The 12,407-nt window shown below is 43.9% G+C and overlaps 1 protein-coding gene across 1 annotated transcript in view; it reads left to right on the forward strand.

Moving 5' to 3' along the window:
• The window catches only part of LOC120032737 (gametogenetin-binding protein 2-like), a 32,798-nt gene that overhangs the window by 862 nt on the left and 19,529 nt on the right, over window positions 1-12,407 (forward strand). Inside the window, exons 3-4 of the mRNA XM_038978926.1 lie at window positions 9,317-9,570; window positions 12,157-12,255. Of these exons, the coding sequence (XP_038834854.1) occupies window positions 9,317-9,570; window positions 12,157-12,255 (353 nt within the window). The remainder of the gene's footprint in view (window positions 1-9,316; window positions 9,571-12,156; window positions 12,256-12,407) is intronic.

Genomic DNA, 12,407 nt, shown 5'->3' on the forward strand with positions numbered 1-12,407 from the left:
GTTAGTCGGTTACCCACTGAAAACACATTTGACCGGTCATTCTTAATTTCATTTATCTCCAGAGTGGCGCAGCGGTCTAAGGCACTGCATCTCAGTGCTAGAGGTGACACTACAGGCCCTGGTTCGATTCCAGGCTGTATCACAACCGGCCATGATTGGGAGTCCCATAGGGCTGCGCACAATTGGCCCAGCATCGTCCTAGTTAGTGTTTGGCCGGGGTAGGCCGTCATTGTAAATAATAATTTTTTTCTTAACTGACTTCCGTAGTTAAATAAAGGTTATAAATATAAAATAATTTGCATAATTAGGTGGAATTAAATTGCAGTGTGTGTTTTCGTTAGTCGTCATGCATCTTATTAACCAAAATGTACTTTTAAAAAAGTTTTTTAAACAACTAATTGACAGATGTCAGTTAAATTATTTGAATTCCATTTTGTTTGTTTTTTCTTCTTCTGTGCACTCAATGCGCTCATTGATACAGTTTCTATAGAGATAAATCAGGTCCAGCCTGAACTATGTGATGTACTAAGGAGTTTCTAAAAGGCCAATATTCTACATAGTTTAGTGCTTAAAACGTGGTTATTAACTAGAATGACCATAATCCATTGCGATTCTACTTATCCGGTCTGTGTTTCTTTTATGCCTGCTACGGAAGAGGCAGAAGAATGCGCGATTGTGCGGGTATCTAGAAAGCAGCTTTTGCTTGGTGATGTATCTCTATCTGAAAATACATGATCTAAGTGATTGATAGTTGGAATTTGACCATCAACATTTTTACCGGACCCGTATGCATTGGGTGCGTAACCTAATTAGGGAATAAACCCACGGTGCTCAGAATGACAAATCACATTTCGAATATGGTCATTCATATTAACAGAACATGCAAGTTGAGGATGCAACGATGTGCGGTCCTTAATGATTTTTGATGTGCACTTTGAACATGTTCGAATAACTGTCCACATTTTACTTTTCCTCAGCCAGCAAGATGAGTAACGAACAGCAAAATCACTAGCCTATGTCAATCTGCTATAGTCAAAGTTTAGGCTACCTATTCTATTGGTCAGCTTGTCAAAAAAAATTGCCTATTCCAAACAGACTCTGGGACAGTTGTGGGACGATCGATTCCAAATTCATACAACCAGTAGGCCAAGTCTACGTAAAAATATGTTTCAAAGCAAAGAGTCTGATGCAACGTTTATCTTAAAATGTTGAACTATTATTTATTTATATTATAAGCGCACAAGGCAGTAGTCTACGTGCAAATGTTCGTTCCATACTGCAGTTAGTTAAAAACAATTTTTTTGTAGAGTGGATTTATGAAAATACACTGCTCAAAAAAATAAAGGGAACACTTAAACAACACAATGTAACTCCAAGTCAATCACACTTCTGTGAAATCAAACTGTCCACTTAGGAAGCAACACTGATTGACAATAAATTTCACATGCTATTGTGCAAATGGAATAGACAAAAGGTGGAAATTATAGGCAATTAGCAAGACACCCCCCAAAAAGGAGTGATTCTGCAGGTGGTGACCACAGACCACTTCTCAGTTCCTATGCTTCCTGGCTGATGTTTTGGTCACTTTTGAATGCTGGCGGTGCTCTCACTCTAGTGGTAGCATGAGACGGAGTCTACAACCCACACAAGTGGCTCAGGTAGTGCAGTTCATCCAGGATGGCACATCAATGCGAGCTGTGGCAAAAAGGTTTGCTGTGTCTGTCAGCGTAGTGTCCAGAGCATGGAGGCGCTACCAGGAGACAGGCCAGTACATCAGGAGACGTGGAGGAGGCCGTAGGAGGGCAACAACCCAGCAGCAGGACCGCTACCTCCGCCTTTGTGCAAGGAGGTGCACTGCCAGAGCCCTGCAAAATGACCTCCAGCAGGCCACAAATGTGCATGTGTCAGCATATGGTCTCACAAGGGGTCTGAGGATCTCATCTCGGTATCTATTGGCAGTCAGGCTACCTCTGGCGAGCACATGGAGGGCTGTGCGGCCCCACAAAGAAATGCCACCCCACACCATGACTGACCCATCGCCAAACCGGTCATGCTGAAGGATGTTGCAGGCAGCAGAACGTTCTCCACGGCGTCTCCAGACTCTGTCACGTCTGTCACATGTGCTCATGTGCTCAGTGTGAACCTGCTTTCATCTGTGAAGAGCACAGGGCGCCAGTGGCGAATTTGCCAATCTTGGTGTTCTCTGGCAAATGCCAAACGTCCTGCACGGTGTTGGGCTGTAAGCACAACCCCCACCTGTGGACGTCGGGCCCTCATACCACCCTCATGGAGTCTGTTTCTGACCGTTTGAGCAGACACATGCACATTTGTGGCCTGCTGGAGGTCATTTTGCAGGGCGCTGGCAGTGCACCTCCTTGCACAAAGGCGGAGGTAGCGGTCCTGCTGCTGGGTTGTTGCCCTCCTACGGCCTCCTCCACGTCTCCTGATGTACTGGCCTGTCCACTGGTAGCGCCTCCATGCTCTGGACACTACGCTGACAGACACAGCAAATCTTTTTGCCACAGCTCGCATTGATGTGCCATCCTGGATGAACTGCACTACCTGAGCCACTTGTGTGGGTTGTAGACTCCGTCTCATGCTACCACTAGAGTGAGAGCACCGCCAGCATTCAAAAGTGACCAAAACATCAGCCAGGAAGCATAGGAACTGAGAAGTGGTCTGTGATCACCACCTGCAGAATCACTCCTTTTTTGGGGGTGTCTTGCTAATTGCCTATAATTTCCACCTTTTGTCTATTCCATTTGCACAACAGCATGTGAAATTTATTGTCAATCAGTGTTGCTTCCTAAGTGGACAGTTTGATTTCACAGAAGTGTGATTGACTTGGAGTTACATTGTGTTGTTTAAGTGTTCCCTTTATTTTTTTGAGCAGTGTATGTTGACAAACGTTACCTTATCCTAGTGAGAATTACACGGGTATCAAAACGTCGAGGCGGTTTAAGCCTGCACGAAACACAGACCTTATTTGAAGTAGATCAAGACATTCTCTATGGAAGACATGAACGGTAAAATAACGAAGGAACCCCTTAAAATTCAGCCGCAAGTTATTACAGGAATTATAACGCGTCGACTATTTCTCTCTAAACCATATACCTTTGACTAATCCGGAAACTATCACCTCGAAAACAAAACGTTTATTCCGTTCCGTATTTTATCTAACGGGTGGCATCCATGAGTCTAAATATTCCTGTTACATTGCACAACCTTCAATGTTGTCATAATTACGTAAAATTCTGGCAAATTAGTTCGCAAAGAGCCAGGCGGCCCAAACTGTTGCATATACCCTGACTCTGCGTGCAATGAACGCAAGAGAAATGACACAATTTCACCTGGTTAATATTGCCTGCTAACCTGGATTTCTTTTAGCTAAATATGCAGGTTTAAAAATATATACTTGTGTATTGATTTTAAGAAAGGCATTGATGTTTATGTGTAAGTACACATTGGAGCAATGACAGTCATTGATTGTTTTTTATAAGATAAGTTTAATGCTAGCTAGCAATTTACCTTAGCTTACTGCATTTGCGTAACAGGCAGGCTCCTCGTGGGTTGCAATGTAATCAGGTGTTAGAGCATTGGACTAGTTAACTGTAAGGTTGCAAGATTGGATCCCCCGAGCTGACAAGGTTAAAAATCTGTCGTTCTGCCCCTGAACGAGGCTGAACGTTCCTAGGCCGTCATTGAAAATAAGAATGTGTTTTTAACTGACTTGCCTAGTTAAATAAAGATTAAATAAAGGTGTAAAAAAAAAAAATATATACATTTTTTTAAATCGGCGAATCGGCGCAAAAAAATACCGATTTCTGATTGTTATGAAAACTTGAAATCGGCCCCGATTAATCGGCCATTCCGATTAATCGGTCGACCTCTAGTACACACGCCAATTTAATTCCTCAAAATTATGCAAATTAACCTATAGGTTGATAAGCATAACCAGTCAAATGTATTTACCCACCGCAATATCAAGTCAAACTTTATTCGTCACATGTGCCGAATACAAGTGTAGACTTTACCGTGAAATGCTTACTTACAAGCCCTTAACCAACAGTGCAGTTCAAGAAGAAAATATTTACCAAGTAGACTAAAATAAAAAGTAATAATAAAAATGAACACTAAGAATAATAATAAAGAGGGGCACCGGTACTGAGTCAGTGTGCGGGGGTACATGGTTGAGGTAATATGTACATGTAGGTGGGGGCGAAGTGACTATGCATAGGCAACAGAGTAGCAGCAGTGTACAAAAGGGAGGGGGGTCAATGTAAATTGTCTGGTGGCGATTTTATGAATTGTTCAGCAGTCTATTGGCTTGGGGGTAGAAGCTGTTGAGGAGCCTTTTGGTCCTAGACTTGGCACTCCAGTACCGCTTGCCGTGCGGTAGCAAAGAAAACAGTCTATAACTTGGGTGACTGGAGTCTCTGACAATTTTATGGGCTTTCCTCTGACACCGCCTATTATATAGGTCCTGGATGGCAGGAAGCTTGGCCCCAGTGATGTACTGGGCCGTTCGCACTACCCTCTGTAGCGCCTTACTCTCAGATGCCGAGCAGTTGACATACCAGCCGGTGATGCAACCGGTCAGGATGCTCTCGATGGTGCAGCTGTAGAACTTTATGAGGATCTGGGTACCCATGCTAAATCTTTTCAGTCTCCTGAGGGGTAAAGGTTTTGTCGTGCCCTCTTCATGACTGTCTTGGTGTGTTTGGACCATGATAGTACGTTGGTCATGTGGACACCAAGGAACTTGAAACTCTCGACCTGCTCCACTACAGCCCTGTTGATGTTATTGGGGGCTGTTCGGCCCGCCTTTTCCTGTAGTCCATGATCAGCTCCTTTGTCTTGCTCACATTGAGGGAGAGGTTGTTGTCTTGGCACCACACTGCCAGTTCTCTGACCTCCTCCCTATAGGCCGTCTCATCGTTGTCGGTGATCAGGCCGACAACTGTTATGTCGTCGGCAAACTTAATGATGGCGTTGGAGTCGTGTTTGGCCACGCAGTCGTGGGTGAACAGGGAATACAGGCGGAGACTAAGTACACACCCCTGAGGGGCCCCAGTGTTAAGGATCAGTATGGCAGACATGTTGTTGCCTACTCTTGCCACCTGGGGGCGGCCCGTCAGGTAGTCCAGGATTCAGGTGCAAAAGGGAGGTGTTTTGTCCTAGAGGCCTTAGCTTAGTGATTAGCTTCGTGGGCACTATAGTGTTGAACGCTGAGCTGTAGTCAATGAACAGCATTCTCACATAGGTGTTCCTTTTGTCCAGGTGAGAAAGGGCAGTGTGGAGTGCTATTGAGATTGCGTCTTCTGTGGATCTATTGGGGCGGTATGCGAATTGGAGTGGGTCTAGGGTGTCCGGGAGGATGCTGTTGATGTGAGCCATGACCAGCCTTACAAAGCACTTCATGGCTACCAACGTGAGCGCCACGGGGCGGTAATCATTTAGGCAGGTAACCTTCGCTTCCTTGGAGACAGGGACTATGGTGGTCTGCTCGAAACATGTAGGTATTACAGACTCGGTCAGGGAGAGGTTGAAAATGTCAGTGAAGACACTTGCCAGTTGGTCCGCGCATGCTTTGAGTACACGTCCTGGTAATCCGTCTGGCCCACCGGATTTGTGAATGTTGACATGTTTAAAATTTTTGTTCACATCGGCTAGAGCGTCGGCAAGAGCGTTATCACAGTCATCCAGAACAGCTGGTGCGCTCGTGCATGCTTCAGTGTTGCTTGCCTCGAAGCGAGCATAAAAGTCATTTAGCTCATCTGGTAGGCTCGTGTCACTGGGCAGCTTGCGTCTGGGTTTCCCTTCGTAGTCCATAATAGTTTTCAAGCCCTGCCACATCCAACGAGTGTCAGAGCCGGTGTAGTAGGATTCAATCTTAATCCTGTATTGACGCTTTGCTTGTTTGATGGTTCATCTGAGGGCATAGCGGGATTTCTTATAAGCGTCCGGATTATTGTCCCACTCCTTGAAAGTGGCAGCTCTAGCCTTTAGCTCGATGCGGATGTTGCCTGTAATCCATGGCTTCTGGTTGGGATATGTACGTACAGTCACTGTTGGGACGACGTCATTGATGCACTTACTGGTGAAGTCGAAGACTGAGGGGGTGTATTCCTCAGTGCCATTGGATGAATCCCGGAACATATTCCAGCCTGTGCTAGCAACAGAGTCCTGTAGTGTAGCATCCGTGTCATCTGACCACTTATATATTGAGTGAGACACTGGTACTTCCTGCTTTAGTTTTGGCTTGTAAGCAGGAATCAGGAGGATAGAATAATGGTCAGATTTGCCAAATGAAGGGCGGGGGAGAGCTTTGTATGCATCTCTGTGTATGGTGTAAAGGTGGTTTAGGATTATCTTCCCCCTGGTTGCACATGTGACATGCTGGTGTAAATTTGGTAAAACTAATTTAAGTTTGTCTGCATTAAAGTCCCCCTCCACTAGGAGCGCCGCTTCTGGGTGAGCATTTTCTTCTTTGCTTATGGCCTTAGAGTTGGTTGAGAGCGGTCTTAGTGCCAGCTTCTTTTTGTGGTGGTAAATAGATGGCTACGAATAATACAGATGAGAACTCTCTTGGTAGATAATGTGGTCTACAGCTTATCATAAGGTACTCTACCTCAGGCGAGCAATACCTCGAGACTTCTTTAATATTAGACATCGCGCACCAGCTGTTATTGACAGACACATACCCCCACCCCTCGTCTTACCAGAGGTGTAGTGTCTCTGTTCTGCCGGTGCATGGAAAATCCCGCTAGCTCTATATTGTCCGTATCTTCGTTCAGCCACGTCTCCGTGAAACATAAGATGTAACAGTTTTAAATGTCCCGTAGGTAGGTTAATCTGAATTGTAGGTCATCAATTTTATTTTCCAATGATTGCACGTTAGCGAGAAGAATGGAAGGTAGTGGGAGTTTACTCATTCGCCTCCGGATTCTCAGGAGTCCCGATCTGCGTCCTCTTTTCTGGCGCCTTTTCTTCACGCAAAAGGCGTGGATCTGGGCCTGTTCCAGTGAAAGCAGGATATCCTTCTTGTCGGACTTGTTACAGGAAAACATTTCTTCCAGTCCGTGGTGAGTAATCGCTTTTCTGATGTCCAGAAGTTCTTTTCGGCAACATTATGTACACAATACGTTTTTAAAAAGTTAAACAAAACAAAAATAACAAAATAGCACTATTGGTTGGGAGAATGTAAAACGTCAGCGCCATCTTGTCATATAACCTATCATCAACGTTTTGGAAAAACATTTTGAAACCTTTCTACCCCTTTTTCTCCCCAATTTCGTGATATCCAATTGGTAGTTAGTCTTGTCCCATTGCTGCAACTCCCGTAAAGACTCGGGAGAGGCGAAGGTCGAGAGCCATGCGTCCCCCGAAACACGACCGTGCCACACCGCACTGCTTCTTGACACACTACTCGCTTAACCCAGAAGCCAGCCGCACCAATGTGTCAGAGGAAACACCGTACAACTGGTGACCGTGTCAGCGTGCATGCGCCCGTCCCACCACAGGAGTCGCTACATCGTGATGGGACAAGGATTTCCCGGCCGGCCAAACCCTCCCCTAACCCAGACGACGCTGGACCAATTGTGCGTCACCTCATGGGTCTCCTGGTCGCGGCCCGGGTTCGAACCCGGATCTGTAGTGACGCCTCAAGCACTACAGTGCCTTAGACCCCTGAGCCACTCAGGAGGCCCGTTTTTGAAACTATTTAACTGTAAATGTAATTGTTTAACCTAGACGTTTTATTTTGAGGCATTTCTTAGCATGTTCCAACCATAGCAATGTTAAGGGGATTATTTTATGAACCCTTCCTCATATGCCATTTAAAACCAATATTTAACTCATGTTCTCAACTTTCTTTCATTGTCCAGCAGCCAGACACAATCCTATTTGTGGCAATATGTAACTTTTTGGGCGACCTGACCAAATTCGCATAGAAATGCAAGTTATTGATATATTATTTTACTTGAAAGCAAGTATATGAAGCTGTAGATCTGTTCTATGTGCACTATTTCTATGCGTCCCGTTCTTAAGTCATTTTTTGCGTCTTTTCACTGTCTGTTTTATACACCAGCATCAAACAGCTGGTTATTGAAAATATATTTTGGGGGTTTAGATGGCACAAGGATGCTCTACACCAGGGGTTCCCAAACTTTTTCACTCAGGGGGCCCCACTTCCAGCATTGGGGAAAATCCCGCGCTCTGTGAGGGAGAAGGGAATTGTAATAACAATTATTTAAAATATTATATTCAGCCCAATGGCACAACGTCCACTTTGGCATGGATTTTTTTTAGGTGTCATTACAGCCACACGTGGCATCGACGGCCATGGCGGTCGATGCTGACGGGAAATTTGAGGCCTTCTCCAGGACCAGGGCTGTCTACCGTTGATCTATTGGTTGATTTGCTTCTGACAAATTTAAGGCCCTGCCCGAAATCAGAAATACCTTCCTCTGTTAGTAAATCTATTAGTGGCTCCTCTGTCTGTCACTTGCTCTCTGTGTGCAGCTCACTCTGCATGTTCTCTGCTCATGGTTGCTCTGTGAGTAACCATAGCAACGGCTCCGCTTGGGTTGCTCTGCTCAATGTGGAGACATGAGAGCAGTTAGCTACTTTTCACTCTAAACTCAAGGAACATTATTTTCTGTGAAATATCTCTCCTTATACTTGACGAGTTTGAAGCACTTCTGACACCATGTTAGGATCTTAGTCAGATATGACTGTACTGTGTAGCAGTGCACAAGAAAATGGCTCCGCTTCAAAATGTATAATGTCGTGGCCCAGTGACGAGAACCATGTAGCTGTGATGCGTTCCTACACGATTTCCTGATTTCAGATTGAACACTTAGAGAAGTTTGTTATTTTACCCACTGATAGAACATAGGCTTTCACTGAATTGACAGGAGTTTCATGATTTTTATTTCTGGGGTTGGATTATAACCGCTTAAACGTTTGACACGTTAATGAGGGTCAGTTCAGGCTCTGGCTGGGCCACTCAAGGACATTCAGAGACTTGTCCCGAAGCCACTCATGTGTTGTCTTGGCTGTGCGTTTAGGGTCGTTGTCCTGTTCAAATGTGAACCTTCACCCCAGTCTGAGGTCCTCATCCCTAGTGTCAGCAGCAAAATTGACCCAAATTTGCATCCCTAGTGTGTGCCTTTCAAACATGGCTTGATGATATTGACCTTAAGACTGGTTGTCATACTTTGCTCAAGGATCATGCCTTTATTTCTTCAACACTTCGCTACACACTGTACTAAGTCAAGTTGTGTGTGTGCCTACCTGCCTCTGCCCCCCTCAGCATCACAGCATGCTGAAGCAGCAGGACCTGAACAACGCCATGATTGTGTCGTCCAGGGAGATGTTCAGCGCCCTGTCCCAGCTGGTGCCGTGTGTGGGCTGCAGGCGGAGTGTGGAGCGCCTCTTTTCCCAGCTGGTGGAGTCTGGGAACCCGGCTCTGGAGCCCCTCACTGTGAAGTCCATCGGCGTGCTCTCTGTCACCAAGGCCTGCGTGGTCAACGCAAAGAAGCTCTACACCCTCTTCTACGTCCATGGGTGGGTGAGACCTGTCACATGAGACTCTTGTAGTCTTATCTCTTTATTCATACTTTATTGGCATGTCACAGACTGAATCTTGTGTATCTTAACTTTTATTAATGCTTTATTGACCTGTCATAAGACGGACTCATACTATTGCTGTGGTCCATCTTTTATCCGTATTTTATTGGCCAATTTGCCTTAGAAAGAATCTGTAAACTCCCCTTGATGGACAGCAAAAATATTACTTACCATTTCTCGAGTCCCAGTAAGAATCAGCTGTATTTGTGTGTTGGAAGGTTTTTTGTTTAACTTATATAATAAGTACTGATCAAATCTGACCACTTATGTTTTTATGGTAAGCTATTAGTTAGTGTTGTTACAATAGTAGAATTTTTAGTTTGATACCAGGTTTAGCATCACATCACTTCTGCTGAATGAGTGTAGTTTTTGGTTTCACTCGGGACCTGCACAACTCTGACAGCCAGTTTATTATGTTGGTTGGTGTTCTGTCCAGTCGTGACAGCCTGTCGATGATGTCGCCGTAGTTTTCTCTCCCAGTCCGTAGTTGTAGAAACAAACGTTTTTCGCAAATCATCATGTTTGGATTGCATCAGCTGATGAGTGATTTTTCCCCATTTTTGGAGGATTTGAGTGCTTCTTCCATGTCGGGTAACCCACTGTCTAACCACTTCTGCTCTAAACCTTTCTTCATATTCAACAAATGGTTATTTTTCGGTTTTTGAACACATTTGGTTATCTCTCCCCAGTTGGTGGTTGCATTGGTCAGGCCCTTAAGGAAAACATGTATGGCTCTCCATCCATCGGCCACATATTGCTCTTCACCACCCACAGCTCTATAAACCTTTTCTTTAAGTACTCCATGTTCACGGTTGTTCAAAATAAAGGCTAGTAACTGTAACCCATCATAAGGATGTTGATTGTAGAGTTTCTTATAACGCTTCAAATGGTCCCATGTCTTCATACCCACGTCTTGTGGATGTTTTTGACCATTCATCCATCTGTTTTGGAGATGCTGATTTATGTGATTACTGTCACTGGAGGTTTGTCTTTACTACCTTTTTGCAGCCGGTGTTCTGGTTGGCCTAAGACATCGTTTGTAACCTCTGTCAGTATCTGTTGACTCAAAGCCAGGTAGTGCTGACCAGATGGTTGAAACCTTATCTGCGTTGCGCAACTCGGTGTGACGGTAGATGGAGAAAACAAAGGGTCCACATGTTGGGGCCAAGTCTGTTTTTACAACCCTTTCCTGTACTTGTTGAATTTCTCCTTTAAAGGTTTTTATCTGTTCACTAAGAGCTCTCAAACTATCTATACCTCTCTGCAATGTCCTATCAAGACAGAATTTCTCATCCCGCTTCCTTACTTCTGTTAATACAGATAAAGACCATCTTGTTTTTGTCAACGAGTTAGACATTCTCTGTTTTTTCATCCAAGCTTTTTGTACATCAGACAGATTCCATCTTTGTCAACAATGACAGAATATTTATTTATCTCTTGCCTACACTTCTCTGCTTTGAAATTGTTCTTCATATCACTAGACAGTGAATTTAAAATCTTTATCATGCTCACATCTGGAGGAGCTGTTCCGCCCTTTTCCAGAGTGGTTTTCTCACTTAATGTAATGCCATTAACTTCAAAAGTTGTATAATATATCTATATTTATTTAACCCCCCCCCACCCACCAAAAAAATCTTGAGGACTCAAACCTCCTTTCTATAGAATACATATTGTGTCTGTAGGGCCTGTTTACCCATAAAACCTGTTTTCTTCAAAAGCTTGTTGAAGGCTTACAAGGCTTACATTACCCACACGTGTAAAAATGAGCAACTCCTATGCAACAAGGTTTCACAAAATGGACTTGAACCCATATAATAGAGATATAACAAACCTGTAACAGAGCAAACAAAGGACTCTAACCTTATACATAACAGATAGGTATCACTCATTGCATGCACTCATTTTGGTTCTTTTTAAATGATATCGGTCTAGACTCACCCAGCAATATGTTAGCAGTCAGGAGATTAAGATTTGAATCCCGTGGGTTGCAGGACCCGTGGGTTGTGCCGTGACCAATCCATCTGGGTCACGGCACCAAGTGTTAGCAGTTGATGTTACTCTTCAATAACACAGACCCCAAAGCAAACTGGGGGCGAAGAATAGGTTTATTCAAAGAGGACAAATCATAGACGTTATGCAGAGAGGTAGATGTTCATTCTCCCTTGTCCTCAGTGATACTCTCCACAGAACAAAGGGACAGGATGTAGTTTTATAACCCAACCCTAGTATGTGGTTGACCAATTAGAATTCCTTGAATTAAAACTGGACCAATGGCCAAATAACAAGTATCCTATTTCCGGCTCAATGTATCGACAAATTCCTCCCATGTCTCTAACCCATTGATCGTTAATCCCCTATTACAGAAACCACTTTCCATTCATCATTAGTACTCTATTGACTTTTAGTCCTCTGCGTTGTGTAGTTATCTTCGAAATATTCTTACAACTACTACAGTATTAGTAAATGTGCCAGAAATAAATCAAATGTTTTTTTTTTTTTTTTTTTTTTTTTTTTTTTTTGTAGGTCAAAGTTGAATGACATGATCGATGCCATTCCAAAAAGCAAAAAGAATAAACGCTGCCAGTTGCACTCCTTAGACACACACAAACCTAAGCCACTGGGGTGAGTCACATTAACTGGCACTATCTATCTACAGTGCATTTGGAAAGTATTCAGACCTCTTCACTTTTTCCACATTTTGTTAGGTTACAGCCTTATTCTAAAATGGATTAAATAAATAAAAATCTTCAATCTACACACAATGATGCGAAAAT

This window comes from Salvelinus namaycush, chromosome 3 (assembly GCF_016432855.1).
Source record: "Salvelinus namaycush isolate Seneca chromosome 3, SaNama_1.0, whole genome shotgun sequence".
In the NCBI taxonomy this organism is placed as follows: Eukaryota; Metazoa; Chordata; class Actinopteri; order Salmoniformes; family Salmonidae; genus Salvelinus; species Salvelinus namaycush.